Raw genomic sequence first — 23,692 nt, 5'->3', positions numbered from 1 at the left:
AAAAATAAAAAAAAATTGAATAAAAATAAAAAAATTCAGGGAGGGATAACACCAACTGCAATTACTAATGTAACAAGTATATATTTTTTTTCTTTTTTAGAAATTTTACTACCTCAAAACAGATTGTTAAATCCAATTTACACAACAGCTTCTTTGACCAATCACAGGACAACCAGACCAGAATTATTATTAACTAAATGTCAATAACCAAAGAACGTTATAAACCCAATAACAACTACATTTTTACTAGTATTTAAGACTAAGTTCTGAAACAATAAATGAGTACAGAAAACATTTGATCAGAGAATATGTTAATTAAAATCAACCAGTGGTTAAGTATTATCTAAGTATATGATGGTATTCCAAACCTGATTTCTAATTAAATAAATCCATTGCAGGGCCACCAGGAATCTATAATCTCATTACATAACCTGTCCATTCTTTTTACGCTTGTCACTAGACTATGATACTGAAACTATTGCTAATTGTAAGGTATATGATGCAATTCATTTTTTCAAAGTTGAAATGATGATGTCTCTTATCTTTTATTTGAAAGTTTTGAATCCCAGTCACAGTAATAAAATACAAATTTCCATGTATTTCAAAACACAAGCTTTTTACCTTATGTGGTAAAATTAATTGTCCAAAAAAAAGTATGGACAATACTGACCACAGACTGGTTCCAGAAATTTAGAAGGGGTAAAAAAAAAGAAGAAAATTGAAGCAGGCACTATAAAACAAATGAGTTTAGTGTTTTGCACCCAAAATAATTTTTATGACATAATTTAAGTAACTTGGAACCACAAAAATGACAATAATTTAATGAGGCACTAAGAAACTACAGAAGTCAACCTAAAAAAAAAGTGTGGGATGTTTATAGAGAATATTGTTCTTTTTTTTGTAAGATTATTTTATTCACAGCACCACAACAAAGGTCACATTTAAAATAAGCAATTCAAGTGTTTACTTCAGCAATTCAAATTGAGGATTTTTGACCAATCTTCTGACAACTTGGACTTTGTATTATTAACTGACTGTCATATCTTCACCAGAAACTTGCCAGTACAGTACCAGCCTGACAGCAGGTGGTAATTGTTCATAGAAGTACTTTTGATATAAACTAATTATGCTTATAATGACATTTTTTTGCAATTTTTATTATTTTTTAATGGGCCCATTAAAAAAAATTTTAGGATAGCCCTCATATAAAGCATAATATCTACCCGTATATTTATTTGTATGACTTTACTGATGTTCATCTAAATTTCAGATTAATGCAGTATGATTATTTATTTTACCACTACATTTATCAAACTCTGAGAAAGATTTTAAGTAAACTTATCAAGATAATTTGATATATGAACTAACTTCATATTTCAACTGAAACATGTTTTACGTTTTACAGCACAATTTTTCAAGTACTGTTTTTAAGTTGTTAACTAAATCATGTAACAGAGTTAGTTACATGGTTTTGAGTAAAATAATCTAAATTTTATTCTAGTTTTTCATTTATAAAACTGAGCTATCTGTTTTGCAGATAACAAAGATTTAATAATAAAAAAAAAAATATTTTTTCACTTTTTTCAAAAACACAGGCAAGGAATGGTTTTTGTAGCAAATTTTAATATAAACTTAAATCTTTTAAATACATGTGAATAATTTTTATTGCTATCTGGAGTACTTCATAAAAAACTAAAGTAACCATTATTTAGAGTCCTGTTTGTATGTTAGAGAGTATGGATGAATAACCTAACTTTTTCCCTTTAAATGTGTAAAATAAACTAGTTTCAACCAAGACTGATATTTTACCTGTTTTAACCTTTAGCCTATTTACCGTGGGAGGGGAAGACATCTTGGGAAAAAATGAATTATGACATTATCTGACAGCTTAGAATACAATTTAGGTAAAATAATCGATGGATGAGCCTTTACTTAACAAAAATCCATCATAAAAAAAATTAAAACAAAATAAGTTTTTTTACGAATTCTATACGTAACATCTGAGAAAGTTACCAAGTACCAAAACAGTTGTCATTTTTTAAATAAATTTTGTGAAAATCAAAAAACTTATTTTATTTTCAATTTTTTTTTTTTTTTTTTTTTTTGTTACTTTACACAGAAATAAAATGAAATTTGCTACAATTTTTATAAGAAATTTGTTATCTTCCAATGGAATAATTTTTTGTGATCTACTTAATGAAGCCATTTTAGAAGAATAATTTCAACAGATAAAATTAAGGCAAATTTAATGCGAATTTTTTTTTAATTTCAGAATAAATTGTCTATCCCCAAGAGTTAACAGTTTTATAACTTGAAAATTCAAGAGCCAAATAAAAACAAACAAGATCTAAACAGTTCTTTGTAAGACTTTTTGAATTTTGACTAAGTTAGTTTTCTTCCAGTATTGTACACAAATTTAAATGGACATCATCAGGTAATTAAACTAGTTATACTGTATCAATTCATTTTAGCAACTGTACTATGATTGTACAGAACTTAGAATCTAAGCAATATGTTGATTCTATCTCATCCTTGGTAACGCTTGCAAAACATTACACATAAATTGATTAAAAATCCATTTAAGTAAAAGTAGGCCTTAACATTGACACAACAGTGTCACTGTTGTGTCACAACAGTGTTTCATTAGAAAAAAATCTTATTAATATGTTTTTAGAAAAGGGACAGAAAATACAAATAATAAAAATATAAATGATAAATTAAATAAGGATGGAAGTGTAATAATATTACAGATTAAATTAAATTATGTCATGGAGAGAAATTTTAATTTTCAATAGTTTATTTCATAATGAGAAGTTATTTCATGAATATTCAGCTAGGTTAAGTTATTGACTTAAAACTGTTATTAGAGATACAACTGAATAGTCAAAAATCGAATGCATTTTCTACCATTCACCTCACAGTAGAAAATAATCTGTAACTTTGATCAAAAGCATAGATCTGGTAAAACTTTTTGTTTCTGATAAGAATGTACACTCATTTTTCTATTAAACTATATTATTACGATGTACTTATTTATACAAAAAAAATCATTGTTTCTCAAGTATTACTCTTAGTAAAGATAAAAAAGTAAATTTATAATAACAAATTATTTCGTTTTATAACAAAAATTAAATACACAAGCAAAATGAGGTATGATCCATCATCTAACTAAATGCAATGATATGAATGTAAAATCAGAAGTAAACATAATGTTAATGATCCTTTTCTTTTGTTACTTTACATTACTGCATAAAATTTCAATTTGCACAATTTTTAAATGAATTATGAAATTTACATTCATCATAAAAAGTTTGCGAACAAACCTTTTGAATATACTTTAACATACAAATAAATCTTTTTATTATTGTATACTCCCATTAAGTACACTTTTTTCATCACCTACTTTTAAACTATGTAAAAATTGATAATCTTAAAACCTAATTATGCTGAATGCATAATTTGACTTATCAGCTTTAATTCACCATTTTTTAATCATTATTTAATTGTTTATAAGGCAAATAAATGTATCATACAATGATATATTCAGAAATATGTAAATGATTTAAATATCACTGTCAACCATCACAGTTAACAAAATACCAAATATTTATTTAACTTCTAAGTAACTATAAAAATAATACAATGAAGAAAATAAATTCATGAAACTGCAAGGTAGTATGGAGTAGTTTTTTTTTTATAAATGTACATTGTGTTTCTATATTTTATAGAAATAATGTTACAATTTAATTTTAACACATCCATTACACAAAGCATCAAAAACTTATTTAAATTACATGAATACACTTCAACTTATGGAAACATAAGGGGTTTTTTCTATACAAAATACAACTCAAGTGTAAAAAAAACCATCTTACCCGCTTAATTATAATAGTAATAAATGTTTAAGCAATAAAATAACAATTTCAATCATAACAACTAATAACTATAATAAAAAATTATTTACTAGCAAGTTTTAAGCAGTAAATTACTATACTGTACAACTGCATGACTACAGAGCAAAATCTTAATTTTTAGAATATATTTAAAATTGGATAACTTCTTTGGAAAAAGTGTTAGTATAACATATAACATTTTTTATGAATTTCAATCAAGTTTTAGCAAATATTTTAATGGACAGAAAGTAAATAAATTCAAAAAAAAAAAAATTATTTATTTAAATTTATTTATCTGAGATACAATTTAACAAAACGTTTAAAAGGAATTTTATCAACTTAAACATTAAATTTGTTTAATATATTAAACAAAGACCTTCCCTTTTGGTCAACAACCTTCCCTTTTTTATTTACCTTTTTGGGAAAACTACACAGGAAAATATTAAAGTAAATAATTTTGAAAAATTGTTAAAAAATTTTTCATTATTTTGACAAAGTTCTCCCTTCCTACACATAATTTATAACTAGAGGAATATAAAAAAAATAATTGCCTGTAGCTCAACATATAATTTTCAGAACACAAATTGCAATTTTTTTTCAAATACTGCATAGGTACCAACTACATATATATATCATTATCACAGATTAAACCAAATACTCTTTTAGATAAATTAAAAGATTATGTCATTTTAAACAAACTCTCTAAAACCATTAAAAATAGCACCAATTAAAAATTAATACAGAAACTCAAAATTTATAAATCAGGAGTGTTGAATAAGTTTTCTATAAAAAATGAATATATTATTGGCAACAATGAAGGAATAAAATTATATGACGATTGTCCTAAAAGTAATGTACTGTCTGCATGCATGCAAAAACAGAGACATAGAACGACTTGTGGCAATTAACAATGTGGAACATGAAATGTTTTGAAGTAGGCCAAATAAGTTGTTCAGGATTTATTAAATGCATAACAATATCAGTGCAGTACAAAGATGTATTTCAGAAGTTTATAGGATAGTTTATAGGAAGTTGTACAATGATACTATAGACTGTGCACCAAATAGCACTGGCGTACGAGGGCAGAAGTAGTACAGTAGATGATAAAATTTAAAAATGAAAGAGAATTTAAAAATGAAACTGGAATATTAAAAACTACAGTACCACATTTTAAAATTGAACATCTGTAAAAAAAAAGATTGTAGTGCAATGGTTATCACACCACATGAATGAGCGGCAAAAAGCAACATGTCTCAAAATTGCACGAGAACTGCTTACAAGTTATGAAACGGAAGGCGAGCAGTTCTTGAGTTAAATAATTGCTATTGATAATTGCTATTGATGAAAAACAGATACATGATTCTGAATCTGAACTAAAGTCACAAAGCAATGTTTGGAAGAGTCAACTCTTTGAGACCAAAGAAATGATATTATATGCCAGTCAAGTGAAGCGAATGATTTTTGCTTACAATAAACGGGGTATCTATTGGTAAGGACAGAGTGGTAATTTTGTTAATGTGACTGCTACTTACTACATAAACTTCATTCAGAAGGTTTTGTGACTGAAAGTTTGAAAACTGAGTTTTTATAGTGGTGCATCAACTTTGCATGACAAATGCAATATGTGCACTCACACATTGCAAATTCTGTCATTGATAGTTTCAACAATTATTCTTGGAAAATGCTTTGCCAGCCATCATACAGCCCTGATTTGAGTACAGCGGATTTCAATCTTTTTCCAAAGCTGAAAGAACCACTTCGAGGAATTCATTTTAGCAGTTTGAAAGAGTTTTTAACTGCTGTGACCCAGAAAATTAAACACCTCAACAAATATTGTCTCCTGTCCTTGGCAAGCAAATATTACACATGGGGGATTATTATACTGAAGGGCTGTAATGTTAAATTGATGTTAAAGTAAATTCTCTTTGAATCCTGATGAACTGTGTATTATTTCTGGGACAACTTTGTACATATTTTATCGATTATTGAGGGCTGGATCTAAGATCTGTTCTTAAATATTAGTCTATACAATACAATGCCATACTAATGATATCTACTTACATTTTTAAGATCTCCAAAACCAGAAGATAAAACAAAATCAGAAATTTAAAATATATATATATATATATATATATACAAAATGAAAATTCCTATCTCTTTTCATTTTCTATGGAGTTTCAAAGCAAACTCTGAATATTAATAAATCAAATTCTCAGTGCAATAATAATCTAGAGATTAGAAAACGCCCTACCAGTCTCTCACTACTAAAAATATATCACTAATGCAACAATATTTGGACAGACATCACTTCAAGTCATAAAATGTAAAAAATGAGTAATAAAAATACAAATGTATTATGTATATTTATACATTTATTGTTTATATTAATTGATTGCTTTTATGCAAACCCATAATAAAATTAAGAAATCCACAAAGAATAAGTTAAAAATAAATTTTAAATAAATCTATTTGATAAGTGTATATGGCACATGGTAAAAAAAGAAATAATATAATAAAATCCTTTTGAAATAAATAAAAATAAATGAAAATAATTTTTTTACATATAAAATGAAAGTAAATTATAATTCCTAAGTACATTTTAAAATTATTTTAAGTACTAATATATTTTAAAATATAAAAAGTAATATATAAAAAAATATTATAAAATAAATTATAGTATTTTACATAAAAACATTCATAATTATAAAATAATATAAAATAAAATAATATTAATAATAGAATTATAAAATAATATTAATCTACTAACTGAAATGTATCATACATACTGCTTAATATATTATGAAACTGAAACAAAAATACCCTATTAATATAGTTAGGTAGTTTAGAATTTTGGAATGCATTTATGATTGTACAAGAACCAAGAAATTATGGCTTGTTAAGTCAGAGGCTTCAATTTTTTTGTGATGTAAATGGAGCTACGATGCAGCTTTCTGGAATTAATCTTGTAAAGAAAAACTTTTATATCAAAAGGTTTCTTGCTAGTTTTTTTAATAATACAAAAAGGTAAACATACAAGAACTCTTTGGGTGAAGTTGAGAAATTTGCCCCACAGGTGAGCAAAAGGGTTGATGCTGCGAGGAGACACCTACTTTCTGTAACCCTATGCTCCAAATGAATATAATTAAGTAACAATAAATTCATATTCCAAAAAAACAAACAAAAATCAGCAAAACAGAAACAAGACCTAAAATAGTAATTAAAGGTAATAAATAATCGTACTTTAATTATTTTTTAAGTAAATTTGAAAATAAATTGATCTAAAAATACAGTGCCAATCAAATTACAGACAAATGTTCACAGGATAAAATAGCTAATAATAATAATAATAAATCAATAATTTTTTTTTTTAATGTATAAAAATACTAAATCTTAATGTGACAGGTTTTAAACAAGAAAAGATCTTTATTAGATCTAATGCAGCCAAACTCTAACATCCTTCAAAACATGTAAATATCAGTGGTAACAAATGTAATATATTTCAGACATATTACTTTATCATAACTGAATTGTAACTTAACTCAGAATTAACTACAGGCATCCATCCCACAACTGTATTTACAACTGATCAGAAGTTTAGAATCAAACTTTTTAAACAAGAGATTTTATTACTATATTTCTTCTAATTGTAAATCATGACACATACATTAAAGAACTGTACCCATCCTTTTCTGTGAGGCTTAAATGAATATAAATGACACATTTATATATTATGAAGAGAATTCTTAACCTTTCAAAAAGTTTGCATTGGCTGTTGTCACTTCAGTCAAACTAATAAAAAAAATTTACCTATTTTCAAAATATAACAGTTAAAAGGTTACCAGTAGATAGATCTACGTCCATAACCAATAAAAAATAAATTTTAGAATTGGAAATCAGATAAGAGATTTTTTAGTTTTATTAAATGGAATGGAAAGATAAGCAGATGGGATAGATAAGAGATAAAACAGGTGAAACTTACTAATTGATTAAAACTAGAATACAGCATTTATGAAAAATTTGAATAGCTGTCCAAAAATGATGCAAACCTGTTCGATATAATTTTAAAATAAACTGGAATTCTCTACCCTTTTACTATATTCTACTCTAGTACTATACAAATTTGACATACAGCCATCAATGAATTCATTTCTATTTATTTAAGGTTATATTAGGCTATTTTTTTCACAAAAAATATAAGTGGCAGTTTTTTATTATTATATTACATTATAACTTTAATAAAATATATTAACTTCTATGTCAGTATACATATACAATAAACAAAAAAGTAATTTTCACTGACATCTCCATTACAGATATAACTTACCAATTTTTACAAATAAAGTCTTATCAATTGATGCAAACTACATCTCCTTTAAAACAATATTACATATAGATCACACCCCAAATTCATGTTTACAAATTTCAAACTAAAACTCTTTTTTTATTGAAATACTTTAATAGATTTTAACAGTTATTGAATATTTTAATAATCTAAAGATCATAAGTATGAAAATATATAAGGTTCAACTATATTAAGTTCAAAGTAGATATACCATACGAGGAAAGGAAAATTCAATGTTCCCCTTATAAAATATGTAACAGCCAAGAAATTCACAGACGAAAATCTTTAATTACTTTCATAATTTTATCAACAGAGATTTTTTTTCACATGGAAGATATCTGATTGCTTCTTCTAAGATTTAATCTAAAGTTCAATATCTTTTGATCATAAGAAATTTATGATAATGATAAGTCAATCTTACTTTAAGTAATTTATATCTAAAGAGATTACTTTCCCTGAAATAATATCTAAATTTCACAGAATTTAAAACACTACTTCCATTCTAACATGAAGAAATAAAGGTATGGGAAATAGATTATTAGAATAACACCTTTTTTTTAATAAATTCAAATTCAAAATATAGATAAAATTCAGTGCATAAAATATGATAATAATTTCAACAGTTCATATAGATTTCAATGTAATAAACAAATTTCAATAACTCTTTAAAACCTCCATTAAAAATTATTTTATTGACAGTGCTTGAACAAAATCTATTCATAAACTTAAAGCTGTTAAAAAAAAACATTATTTCTATTCTGGAAAAATTTAATTAAGAAAATTAATAATAATTTTTTTTTAATTAATAAGAAATGAAACAAACTATATAAATAAAACACATGTATATTAGTATTGGAAAAACACTGACTACATAATATTAGAAAAATACAATATAAGAAAAAATACACAAACTATTTTTAACTTTCCTTCAATGTTACATGATTTTTAATTATAACTGAATGAATGACCTGTCATTTATGGAAGACTTTAAAATCATTTCTGTAAAACAAAACAAAATATCATTCATATATGCACAATAAATAATTAAACACCTTTAACAATACTGATTATAATACGATTTATTCACATAATAAATAATTAATAATGCTAAAATATTATTTAATACTATGAAAGAAATTTTACTTTTTTTTATTTTTATTTAAAAGGAAATGTATACAAGTATATATATAATATTACTACTTATTAACCTGTACTTGTACCTTATTTAAAAAATTATTATTATAAGAAAAACTACATGTAAATAATAATTTCAATTTAATAATTTATAATTTGATTATAAATAAATAATACATTACTTAATATCAGCTTTTATTATACTTATAGTGTATTCCAATTCGAGAGGCAGAATGTAACTGCTACGAACGATGTCTCTTTTGATTTAATCTTGCGATTTCATCACCCAAAGTATCAATATTTTCCTAAAACAAAAAAAGTATATGCTGAAATCAGATACCCGTTAAAAATGAAATTTTTAATAATATTTAAATTTTAAAGCCTGATCCTTCTCAGTCCTAGTCTAGAAAAGGTATAATCATGAGTGAGACATATTAAAATCTATAGAATAGACCAAATGGAAGAAAATTAAGTTTTTGAAAAATAGAATTAAGATACAACGAAGTAATACATGAATACAAATAAGATCTTATCACACGTTCTAATGAATGAACAAAGATGAATAAATAATTTCAAGACAAATACTTACATTTTTGACAATCCTTCTAACCAAGGATTTTGGTTTTTCCCAGATTCTTATAAATATTATTACCATAAATATTATGTAATAAAAAAAAATCATTTATTAGTGTACATGTAAGAAAAAAACATTTTTTAAATAACTACAAGGAGATTCCATTACTCAGACCTTTTGATTATGAGACTGGAATGCTCACCACTCACCTGCTGCTGCTGCTGCTGTAACTATAGATACACAAATAAGCTACTTGAACCACTCAAAAATTTTTAAATGGAGTTTACTGAGAAATGGAGACAAGTTGGAAGTTGCCATTTTGAATTTAAAATAGGAATGCCCATCCTGCTGCCTTGCAAAAGGACATAAATAAACTCCCATTCTAAGCTGACCACCTTCTTGTCAATTTAACAGTTAATCTTACTTCACTTTCAAATACAGAGCTTAATTATTTCGCAAGCTGTTTTTTTCAAAGAAATTTTTTACTTTAAATAAAAGAACATCTTGTTCTGCATTTTTTTACGCAAAAATGTTTGAATGAAATGAGAATTTTTTCATTCGTTTGTTGTATGTTGTTAAAGTGTATTCTTTGGTAAATATATTCTTTATTGTACACTGATTAGATATGTTATATATACAGATAATAAAAACTAAATGTAATAAAAGAATAACACATTTATTAACATACAAAAGAATAACTACAAAATAAGTTTACTCTAGATGAGGGCATACGAACCAATATTATTATTATTATTTTTTTTTTTTTTAGACATTTATGAGTCTTGCAGGTTACCTTCTGGACAGTCTCTTCCACAAACTTCTTTTTGTCTAAATATCATTTGTCTCTACAATTTTTATAGTTGAATTAATTTATATTATATATAAATTATTATTATATATTTATTATACTTAGTTAATTTTTATAGTTGGTACAACGTAGAGGTTTTTGTTAACTAATATAATATTAATCAAAATTACTACTTTATACAAACTGTTTTTACATTTACACTTAACTTTGAATAAGTTATGCCACTCAAATAAGAGTTATTAAAAGTTTAATGGAGTTATAGGAAAATAAAAGAAAAAATTAAATGAAGTTTTAAAACAGCAAAATTATATCATTAACATCATAAAAACTCATTGCTTAAAGTATGAACATGGATTAATACAGTTACCTTTAAAGTAATATTCTTTAAAAGTGTATCCTCTAGTACAGCTTGTAATTTTTGATTAATTTCTAAACTTAACTCCAATGTCATATTATCATCAACTGCTTTTGATCCATAAACAGAAGCCATAATTCCACCATGCTTAGCTAATTCAGCCTGTTAACAAAATAATCATCATAATAATATAGATAACACTTAAGTAGTTTAGTTTATGGAAATTGATATACTTACTGAAAGTCCCATGTTTGATTTTAGGTGGACCTGACATTTTTTCACAACTCGCAGTAAATAATTTTTTTTATTGTCATACTAAACACATTATTTTACTTGTAACAAATAAAATCCAACTCCGCTCAGTTATTTTATTTTCCCACATACTTACACGCATATATGGAATTTTTATATGTATCTTCTACGAATTTAGAAGTGACATGTAAAAAAAAGACAGCGAGAAGCATGATTTGTGATTTGACCTTCTAAGAACTAAAATTATCAATTACTATGCAGAACCTACGTAATAATGTAGGTGTCAAAAAAACTGTAAGAAATAGATGCATTCTCAGCCAAGAATTATAGGGAGTGGCCAGTTCTATTTTAGTCAGATTATCATCAGTCATCCCAGCATTGAACTTATCAATGATGCAACACTACATAATAATCATTCCAGCTTGCAAAATTCCTTTCTTCTTTGAATTCATATATACTTCCACACCACAGAATGAATGTAAGAATTATGATGAAATTTCTTTTATCTTAGCTTCTCCTGTATAAATTCTAATGAAAAACACAAAATATATGCAACACATAATAATAAAAATTTAAATAAAGGAAAGCATACATTTTTAGTATCAATTAACCGCTAAAGAGAAAACTGTTAACTTTGTGATAAAAAACAATTCTTTTTACCACTTTAGTTATGTAAAACATCACTAAACTCATGTACTACCTTTTCAGTATGTTAACATATATATAAATATAAATAACTTGTTTAGCTAAAAACAACTTAAAACTTTAAAGTGATAACAATCATAATAATTTTTTTAATTTAAAGAAGGAGAAGAAAATAAATACTTACTTTTGTTTTCAGTCTAGTCCACCCTTTAAGTACAGACTTGAAATAAAAAAGTTTTTTTAGTTTATAAGTGAATGTAGAAATACATTACATGGTAACAAATAACAAAATATTATTAGTAAAATTTATCAAAGTCAAACATACAAGGGTCGTTCAATAAGTCCTTAGAGAAAAAGAAACAAAAACAAATTATTTTGTGTATATATTTTCTTATTTTTCAACATAATCTTCTTTTAACTATACACTTTTCCAAGCTTTTCTCCAACTTTTTTAAGCTGTCCAAAAAGTAAGATTTTGGAAGGTCCTCAAAATAAGCATCTGTTTGGTTGATGACCTCCTTGTTCGACGTGAACCATTGCCCGTCGGGCCATTTTTTCAAGTTTGGAAATAAAAAAAAATCACAGGGGGCCAAATCCAGTGAATACAGTGGCTGTTGTAATAATCTGAACCTTAATTCCATAATTTTGGCCATCAAAACTGCGAAGGTGTGCACCCGTGCATTGTCTTGATGGATGAGGATCTTCTTTTTCAAATGAGGACATTTTTTCCTGATTTCTTTGCTCAACCGGTGCAATAACAACACACAATACTCTCCAGTTATTGTTTGTCCTTTTCCAAGTAATCAGTATAGAGAGGATACCATCTGCATCCCAAAAAACCATGGCCATCATCTTGCTGGCCGATTTCACCACCTTCGCCTTCTTCACAGCCCATTTGTCTTCAAAATCCCACTATTTTGACTGTTTCTTTGTCTCTGGAGTGTAGTAGTATATTCACGTTTCATCCACAGTTATGTATACAGAAACTCATCAGAATTGTGACAGAAAACCGCCAAAATAGCCTCAGAGTCGACTACACGATTGCGTTTATTCTCCATTGAGAGCAAACACGGCACCCATCTTGCCAAATTTTTTTTCACACCCAATTTTTTGTGCAAAATTGAAAACACTGTACCTTGCGATATGCCTGTGGTCTCAACTATTTTGCACACTTTGATTCGTCGATCACTCAAAACCATATCATGAATTTTGTCAATCATTTCGGGGGTGACCACTTCCACTGGACGTCCTGAATGATGTTCATCTTTTGTGGATGTACAGCCATGTTTAAACTCATTTACCCAATTTTAAACAGTTGCAAACAAAGGAGCAGATGTGCCATGAACTTCATCCAACTCAGCTTTGATCTCTTTCGGTGTTAAACCTTTTAAAGATAAGTGTTTAATCACCACTTGAAACTCACTGTTTTCCATTTTTCTAAATAAGCAATAACTTGTTGCTTCAATCGACTATGACAATGAAACCACATGATGGATACAGCTGAAACTTTAACTGCACTCTAGCGACAAATGACGCTTACTACAAGCAAACCACTTTCAATACTATGAGCACCATCTCTTGGATTTTCTAAGGATTTCTTGAACAACCCTTGTACCCCAAAAATATTAAGTTAATAAATTTTTATAATAGAATGTTACATTCTATATAATAATGAAAGGTGAAATCAAGAATATTATAAAATGGGTGGAAATAAACACATTTTATAAATGTATGTGAGAAAAAAGTTTGAAAACTCTAACGGTAACTATGTTATAGATTGCACTTTTCTTTATCTATGGTTAAAATGGGTAATAAAGATTTAGAGGAAAAAACAAATGGGAAATCATAATAAAAAAAGGAAAACACTTGAAGATATGCACTGTATAAAATAGATTAAAGGATTACTTCATAATAGAGAATAATCATTAACTGCATCACAAAACAAGAATTTAAAATTAAGTGAATTAAAACAAGTATTAATGTTCTTAACAGTACACTACTTATATTACATTTTTATCATACAAAAATAATAATTTTGTATGGGCTTATCTAACCATGCTATATGATCAATTTTTTGCAGGACATAAAATATCTGCTGTAAAGCATTTGCTAGTATAAGTTCAAATGTTTTTTTATTATTCTTCACCAGACTGTATCATCAGAGAAGGCACTTTTTTGGATCGCAAAAGAATTTCAAAATCATTGTGGGTAATAAATAATTATTACTATCAACAGTATATCGTGTTTATTTCGACGTACTAGTAAAATAAATACATTTTATTATATTCAAAGTTGAAAAGAATTTTCAAGTGCTAAAATATTAATATACACTTATGTAAAAAGGAAAAATTTCAAATTCAAACAAATTTTCACCTAAACAAATGAAAATTCTCAGAAACTGTTTTAAGCAACAATTGTGTATTTTACGGAAGACATAGAAATTAGTAACAAAAAATTTCACATAATACCACTACAAATTTCAAATAAGTAAATGCTCAAAAAAATTTACAAAAACGGTATTTAAAGTCTAAAAATTAAATCGCCATTTCAGTTGTTAAACAATCATCATCAGTAGATTATGGAAAATGAATAAAAATAAAAAAGAATTCATAATTTAAATAAAAGAATAGTTGACAATGATAAAATTTCAAAAATAAAGTATTAATAAAATAGATAATTTAAAAATTCAACTAAAGTATTTTTTTCATATTTAAAAGATAAAAGAAAGTAAACATTAATAAATATATATATACATAATTTTTTGACAATTCAACCAAAATAAGAAATTTAGAAAAGTCTAATTTATTGCACATCCGTTCAGATGATAGTTGATCAGGTCAGTTGGTAGTTGCATTTTCACAAACATTGCCTCAATTCTTCTTTTATTTATATACTTTTTTTACATTTAGTTTTAGATTTTTAATTAAAACTTTTTATAAAGTTTATGAATAGTTTGTTACTTTCAAATTTATTTTATTGTTTAGCTCATCTAATTCTTAGTACATCATATACATGAAAATCGTAGGGAAAAGATTCAATATTGTTTTTTCTATATTGTATACACACCAAATGTAAGCCTGAGTCTAATTAAATATTATCCTATGTTTATAAATTCAATTTTTTTATGACTAATGATCGTATAAGGAGGAAGGAACTAGTATGAGCCTACAAACATGTTCTGGTAATACTTCTTGTAATTTGCTATGCATAAACGGTTAATAAGAAATTTCCAACAAAACCCTCAGCAGAATTTTCTTATAAAAAATAATACACAACATTATTTTTATTCCACACTTTTTAATGGAAAACTATTTTTACATCCTACAGCTTTATCTTCTTTATCCCTTTTAAATATTTGTCTCCCCTAATTCACTTTACATTCTGTACTCCTTTCCATTACTAACTTAAATAACTCTATATGACTTAATATCTGTCAACCTACTAGTATTACTTAATAATATGTATTTAAATTAATGTTATTACAAGATTTTATTATTTTAAGTCTAAGGAATTTTTCATTTCTTTATTTGTTCTACTAAGAATGCTGCACTTAATAACATCTGAATAATTTATTATGCACAATGTTTTATAGAGACGCAAAACACAAAGCTTCCTTACACTAAATTATAAGTAAAAAATGCATTTTTGTCAAAACCTATTAAAAACTTACTACATTTTTTTCAATTAATAATTACTTCACACATACATAATAATCACACTACATAGGCCTTAAACTAAGTCAACTTGTGTATGTATATATATATATATATAAAATTAAGTACCTTATTTAAATCCATTGAAGTAGATGAGAGAGCACCAGCTTCCTCCCGTAATACATAACTTTGTAGTACTTTTGATTTCTTCTTAAGTTCATCAACCAAAGTTTGAGTATGTTCTTCTAAGAAATCAATTTTTTCAACTGCTTTTGCATTATCTCGTTGCAATTTAACTATTCTTTCTATCAAAACCTGACGATTAGGTTCCACCTAAAAAAAATATTTAAAAAAATGAAAATGAACAAAAATCAAATTAGTATAATAAAGTTTAAAAAGAAGAATAAAGTAGAGTATAGAATAAAGTTTATAAAGTTTAAATAAATAAGAGTTTGCCATCTTTTACTTTTTAGTGGACTCTGTTAGAGAAGTTCTATAAATAGAGATTGCACAATATACAAACAGATTAAAGCAGAATAAAAAAACAATCTATATATAAAAGTTTCTGAAGTTAATATATTCATTCTATAATTCTAATCTTCTTTAAAAACTCAACCAACAAACAAATAATACCTGTATAAACAGCAGTGATACAATCCTGGTTATAAAAATATTGTATTTTTTAAATAAATTTAAAAAAAAATTGTTGATAGATTGTATATGCAGCTGTAGAAATGAACTATTATTTGAAATCAACTGAAAATTTATAGGAAAAAATTGGTAATAAAAAGGAATGAGCTATATGCTTGAAGCAGTTTATTAATACAAGGAGCTTAATTGGACATTATAAAAAGTTAGAGTTTAGTGTATAAAATAACTAGGATGGAAAGATTGGTCAGGAAATAAGTAGATGACAAGAGGATTTTATCAGTGTTAGAAGTTTAATATTGAATAGGAAAGTGTCAATGAAGTATAAAAATGCAAATTTTGATGAATTAATAAGGAAATATTCTTATATGGATTCAAGGACATGAGAAACTACAAGGAAAAAAGACAAAGATAATCTTTTTAAAAGATTTAAAGGTATTGCGTATGAAACACTATAATAATAGCTGACCTACCGTACGTAATACTACAGGGGAGAACTGAATAGAGTAGGTTGTTTGGCACTTACACAGTATAGTGGAAAAATAGCAAAAAAATTAATTGTAATAAGACTTTAATTTATTTAAAAACATTAATTATACGAAGAAGAGCAAGAAAAACTGAATAGACTGTGAAAGGAAGACATGGAAAAGAGAACTGAGACAAAAAGACTATCTTGAGGAAGAAATGAGAGAAACAGATTACGTGGAGGTCTATGATCTAACAACAATTGGAGAATTTGGTAAGTAAAGAAATTATGATATAAAGTGGCTAATTAATTGCTCATCGGTTGTAAAAACACAGCAAATAACCAGATAAAAAATTAGTAACTACAGATTTATTATTGAAGTTTATGGCACTTATTATTACTGTTTGTTAGTCTTAACATAAGCACAATATTGCTAGACATAACTGAGCTGATCTGGCTTTTTACACCAAGACAATGGGAAATTTCTGGCTGCAAAATAATTAAGTTTCCTTGAATTTCTGTAAGATGATAATATTTTCATGCAGTAGTTAATCTCCTGAAGTATAAATCTATATACAATTTTTTAAAACATAACTATAGATCACTTACAACAATCAAATAAATTACAGATGACATAATCTTCCTGAAGAAAATCTTCAGGTAAATATGATTTTACAATCTTCTATATGAATAATATAAATATGTACTTTATTATAATAAAAAACATTTGCAAAACTAAATCATGAAGGTGATAAATAATACACACTAATCCACATGAATAAAAGCAAAAAATTACTGTGATAAAGATAAACAATACTGCGATAAGAATGAAATTCATGAGTGCCTATAGAATTATTCTTAGAGATTGTCACCAGTCAAACAAGCTGGTAAAAATCATAACTAAAAATCAATTTATCAAATAAATACTTGAAAGTTCTAATAATTATTGTAAAATGATACAAGAAATTAAAAGAACTACATAGAGTTATTTCTTTTCTTTTTTGGCTTTAAAGAATCAAATAACCTATCTTGATTATCTTAGGCACTCAAGAGTTTAAAAAAAGCACAATACCTTTTAAAATCAAATTGATAATTTAATCATTTAACAACCTGCAAATTAAGATGCCCAGCGGAAGGTGGAACTGAAGCTGGACCTGAAGCAGGCATGATAGACGAGTGTTCATTCAAAGAAGTACAAGAGCTAGTTCGAGAACCCTGGCAGAGTGAATCGCTTCCACTGCCATTTTCATTATGTTCATTACGCCGCCGCAACTGTGTCAGCTCTCGATTCAACTCCTATTTAAAAAAACCAGATTTTATCAAAGGTCAAAAATATCTTGTTTGACAGGGTCAAAAATCAAAAGCAAAAAAAATATATACAAATATATATATATATATATATATATATATTATTTTACTGAAATTCATCTTTTTAAGATTCATATTATTCCTCTGTACTGCTAAATTATTTTTTAAATTCTATGAATATAAACCACCAAGTTCAGAATGTTGAGATAAGACATATATTACCTTAATTTTACTATGACACTTCTTTCATAAGATCCTGTATCCTCAGTCATGATTGAAATATTTAATTAAATACTATTTAATATATCCTTATAATATCATGATTCTGGCTTCTCATGACTGAGGATGCAGGATCGCTTGAAAGTTCTTTCATAGTAAAATTAAGGTAAGACATATCTTACCTTAATTTTACCATATTATATTAATATTGAGATAAGACATATCTTATCTCAATAATCTGTATTTATGCCAAATTTCAACTTTTTTAGTCAATGGGTTTTTGAAATATTAAGTGAAAACTGTTTAGAAACAATTTTGAACATCCTCCTACCGGTAATTCCAATAATTCCAACTGACTTAAATCATTGGAATTTTAAATGACGTAATGAGTACTTTCATCATTCTAAAGCTCAACTTTCAATAACCACTGCTCAAAAACTCAAAAATCCAAAATGGCAAAACTGTCCCTTTCCCTTATTTAATTTTTACCAAAATTTAATGTTATCAATGATATATAGAGATTTTTTGAGTAATTTTCAAAGAATTTAAGTTGAGCCAGTCTGAAGACATTAATAAAAAAAAAAAAACAGACCCACACAAAATAAAGGAAAATTATACAGACTGGTCCAAAATCTTTATATCAAATTTTTTGAGAATCTTGACATTTCATGGCCCTCAGTCAAAAGCAGCTATAGTTGGTATATAGCAGCAACAGAGCAATGGCCGGGAAAGTAAAAATCTTGTAGTTAATCTTCATTATCTTGAAACAATAGAGTAGCGAACAGTCAATACATAGGAGCCCTTTATATAATGAGATAAAAAAATGGCAATTTTTTTTCATAACTGGCCAGGTCAAAAATAAATGAATTTTATACAAATACAATACAAAAGTAAAGGTTTGTATTGTTGGTCATGTCCTTAAATAAGGTTTGGGTCAATAAAAATCTGACCGTTAATACAAAAGAAGAAATAAAAATAATGAATTCATTTAATTTGGATGTCTTTCTGGATGATAGGACCCATAAAAAAACCTTCAATCTTCAAATAAATACACCACACAAACCACTCCACCTGGTGTAATCAGATAAATATATTAAACAGATGAAACTTATAGAGTGAGCAAAAGATACGCAACACAGCAAGTAATATTCATAAAAAATCTTTACTACATAATATACTCTACTGTATTTTGTTACTACATAATATACTACATAATATATATATTTATTACTACATAATATACTCTACTGTATTTTGTAGGTGAACAAAAAGTTTTTATATTTATTTATTTTTCTCACAGAAGATGCTGGAAATGTCCTCAATCTGCTGCTACACATGCCTAAACATGTTTCTTCATGCTAGTTCTACTTTTCAGATGGTCGCTGCACTTATATGGGATATTTTGTCTTTGATGTGCTTGAGGTGGTCGATTGTGTTAGGGTAGTTCTTATAGACATCATCCTTCTGATGTCCCCAAAGAAAAAGTCAGGAGGAAATTAAATTTCCCTCCTGGACAATCTAGGTGGCCACAGTCCACAAGAAGTGATGTGTTCCTCAAAGAACTTATGTAACATTATTATAATGCTATTTGCTGTGTGCGTTGTTGCATCATCTTACCACAGCCGGCAGACTCATTCATCAACCTTTAATATTGCCATGAATTGCATGATGATGTCCTAGTAACATTCAACTGTTATTGTTTCCGTGAAAAAGATTGGGCTGACAATTCTTTTCTGAGAAATCGCACAACAAACTTCAACCTTCTGTGAATGTAATGGGGATGTCCTGGAAAATTTAAGGGTTTTCTGAACTCCAGTATCTGTCGTTCTGGCTGTTTATGTAGCCACTTAAGTGAAACCATGCTTCATCAGAGAAGAAAACATAATCAAACACCTGAACACTGCTGCAAGTAAAACAGAAAAATCATTTACAGTAATGCAGTCTTTTTCCTCTGTCAGGTTCTCAAAGCTCATGCACAACACCAATGCGATACAGGTAGAGTTTCAGCTTCTTTGTGGCTCTTTGAACACTCCCATAAAACATTCCGGCTTGTTGACACAGTTTTTGTTTTGACTTTCTTGGTGAATGTAGCAAAGATACGAGGATACTTTTCAAGGATACATCATTTAAAATCGTAGGTCGGCTGGACTGTTTACATTCATCCACACTACTGGTTTCTCTAAAATGAGTGACTATATTTAAAATCGTCGATTTATTAGGTACCTGTGATTCAGGAAAAGCTACCCTAGAGTCTACTCAACATTTTAAGAATGACTGTGACTTTAAACTTACTTTTAACAATGAACATACATTGAGCCTGAGAGAAACACGTTTGTCTGCTCACAGCTTAATCACCACTGTTATCAAAAAGGAGGGAAACTGTTCGGCTACCCTTTGCTACTCTTCTACCAAAAGGTAGAAGAGTAGCAATCACAATCACACACAATCCCGCCAGCAAAAAACTAAATCTCCCTCCGCAATACGTTTTAGAGTTAGGGTTGCATATCTTTTGGCTCACTCTGTATTTAGACAAATAAATATCATAAAAAAGCAAAAATATTTTCAAGTTCACAACAAAATAGGAAAATCTTTGGCTTGCATTATTCTAAAGTTATTTTCCATACTTCAACAACTTGGGAATTTTTTTTTAGACTTTTCAGTTTTATATATTTTGTATCACTCCTTGGACTAAAATGGATAGTGTACTCTCAAGTTCTTTTCAATTATTACTTATACACAGGTAATCAAGGAAGTCACAAAAATGTGTAACCTTCTGGATAAGGCGAGAGCAATTGAGTAAGTAGATAACTTGTATATACTATTATCTTCAATATTTTCACAAAATAGTAATTCAGATTTACATTTTTATTAATTACTAATTTGTAGTGCTGTTGGGCTGAAAAGAGATATATTGTTTAATAACAATGAAATTTTCTAAAAAGAATTATAAAATTAACACAGGAATGTTAAACAATAAAAAAAAATAATATAAAAAAAGAATCATTTTTAGTAAGGTTATAATATGAGTAATCAGGAAGGATACAAATGCATTTTCACTTAACAATATAAAAGTAGTAAATAAATATTACACCAATCAAAAAATTTCACAAAATGCACACTAACCTTAATAGTTGCGGAATCTTTTCTTTTAATTATCTGAATTTCATTAGTTAATTCATGAAGCTGAGCTTCAAAAGTTTTAATACGAGCAGTTTTTTCGGCTAAATGTCTCGCTAACACCTTACATTCATCAGATCTTAGTGATCTTTCTTTGTCCACTTCTTTTAACAGACTAGATACTTTATTTTCTAATTCAACAATTTTCTTCTGTAATGGAGCTTCTTCACACTCTAACTGCTGAACCTGTAGTTAAGAATTATTATAACAGTATAATAAAAATGTTATTTCACATAACTGCTGACATAAATTTAATGTCTAAATAAGAATCAAATTTAAAAAAAATCATAATGTAATAAAAACCAGAAAGAAATTTTCTGTTTAAAAATATTCTGCAGCTCAGAAAATGACATAAATTATTTGCTAAATTGATATTTTTTTCTTTTCTTTCTCATTAACTAAGACCTGATGTTATTTAGATGTTGTTGTTACACTAACAGGAAATTGTAGAAAAAAAGAGAAAAAAAACAATGAAAAACTATAGAAAATATTTTTATCATTAGATTCTGGAAAAATCAAAAATCATTAATTTATAAAAAAAAGTAATTTTAGAATTTTAAGAGGAAAGACAAACAAAATCAGCAGAAATGAAGCTGATAAGAAAAACTCTGTTAAACAATGACACATAAGAACCACAAATTATTCATTAACAAGATAATATAAACAATAAGATAAACATTATAAAGGAACTATAAGGAAAGCAGAACAAAAGATTTAAGCTGTATGGCCTTCTCAAGAGCATGGAAGACATATTTGCCGGAGACAAGAATAAATGTAACAGACTCTGAGAAAGTTCAAGAGGAAAAATATGGGATTCTAAAAAAAAAATGCAAATTCGCTCATGTACATGGCTTTCCAAGGATAGCAAAATGTTTTTATAAAGAAGAAATTAACATTTCAAATATTTTATAACTATGTTACACCTATAAGGCAAACAAAATATTCACTTTGAGCTTTTTTCTTACAAGTAAAAAATATTTAAAAAATTAAACCCACAACAGGTAAATGAATAGTTTAATTAATTTTTTGAGAGGGGAATTAATTCATATCCTAAGTGCTAGCGAAAATTTTTAATTTCAATTTAATTTTAATTTTTAATCTAATGCAAAACTCCATAAGCCAAACCATTCCAATGAATAACTGTTCATTTTCATTAAACGAAAAAGTGAAAGGTTGAAAGTAGCAAACTCTCTATTGTTGGGTTAGTATTGTTAATAATGATTTGAGGTACAAACCTCACTCATAAACACTCCATGAGCTTTACCTATTGCAAAGCTTTTATTTTAGGGAATAATTTCAATTTTTAAGGTTCTAATATTAACATAAATAATATTAACATAGTACAGATTCAATTTTTATTCTAAATAGTATTAGCATAAAGTGTAAAATCCTCTGATGAGTTTCACTATTATTAGGATTGCAAGTGCCTTACAGAATGTTTTGCTAATATATAAATTATACATATATTACAAAGAAAAAAAATGAAAAACTGATTTATTTAAAATGCAATGTACTTATTTTAATAACTTTTTAAGCAATAATAATAACAATAAAGCAGTTTAATAAATTGTAAGATTCATTGGTTTAAAATATTTAACATTAAATTTTATTGCAATTGAGAGCAGATATTTTTTAGCAAAACACAACAAAATTACATTTAATATACAGAGAACAATTTGTTAATATTATTCATTCATTTTTTATATATTTAAAGAAAATCTGTAGAATATTTCAATTTTTCTTGTCTTCAGTCATTTGAATGGTTTGCTGCAGCTCTCCAAGATTCTCTATCTAGTGCCAGTCATTTCATTTCAGTACACCCTCTACATCCTACATCCCTAACAATTTGTTTTACATATTCCAAACGTTGCCTGCCTGTATAATTTTTCTCATCTACCTGTCCCTCCAATATCAAAGCGACTATTCCAGGATGCCTTAATATGTGGCCTATAAGTCCATCCTCTTCTTTCAACTATATTTTTCCAAATGCTTCTTTCTTCATCAATTTGCCACTACACCTCTTCATTTGTCACTTTATCTAAATTTCATTTTTAACATTCTCCTATAGTACCACATTTCAAAAGGTTCTAATCTTTTCTTCTCAGGTACTCCAATCGTCCAAGTTTCACTTCCATATAAAGCTACGCTCCAAACATATACTTTCAAAAATGTTTTCCTCATGTTTAAATTAATTTTTGATGTAAGCAAATAATATTTG

The 23,692-nt window shown here is 27.0% G+C and overlaps 1 protein-coding gene across 3 annotated transcripts in view; it reads right to left on the bottom strand.

The window, feature by feature from the left end:
* Nucleotides 1-9,303: 9,303 nt before the first annotated feature.
* Nucleotides 9,304-23,692, bottom strand: part of LOC142325537 (uncharacterized) — a 70,504-nt gene continuing 56,115 nt past the window's right edge. For all 3 annotated transcript variants that reach the window (XM_075367405.1, XM_075367407.1, XM_075367406.1), the window contains 5 exons: nucleotides 21,421-21,660; nucleotides 17,881-18,066; nucleotides 15,786-15,989; nucleotides 11,119-11,268; nucleotides 9,304-9,674 (listed from right to left, as the gene is read on the bottom strand). In XM_075367405.1, coding sequence (XP_075223520.1) covers nucleotides 9,612-9,674; nucleotides 11,119-11,268; nucleotides 15,786-15,989; nucleotides 17,881-18,066; nucleotides 21,421-21,660 — 843 coding nt within the window. In that variant the 3' untranslated portion in view covers nucleotides 9,304-9,611. The remainder of the gene's footprint in view (nucleotides 9,675-11,118; nucleotides 11,269-15,785; nucleotides 15,990-17,880; nucleotides 18,067-21,420; nucleotides 21,661-23,692) is intronic.

The sequence above is a fragment of the Lycorma delicatula genome, chromosome 5, assembly GCF_047948215.1.
Source record: "Lycorma delicatula isolate Av1 chromosome 5, ASM4794821v1, whole genome shotgun sequence".
NCBI lineage: Eukaryota > Metazoa > Arthropoda > Insecta > Hemiptera > Fulgoridae > Lycorma > Lycorma delicatula.
The sequence above is the reverse complement of the archived record's forward strand: the minus strand, read 5'-3'. Positions and strand labels throughout refer to the sequence as shown.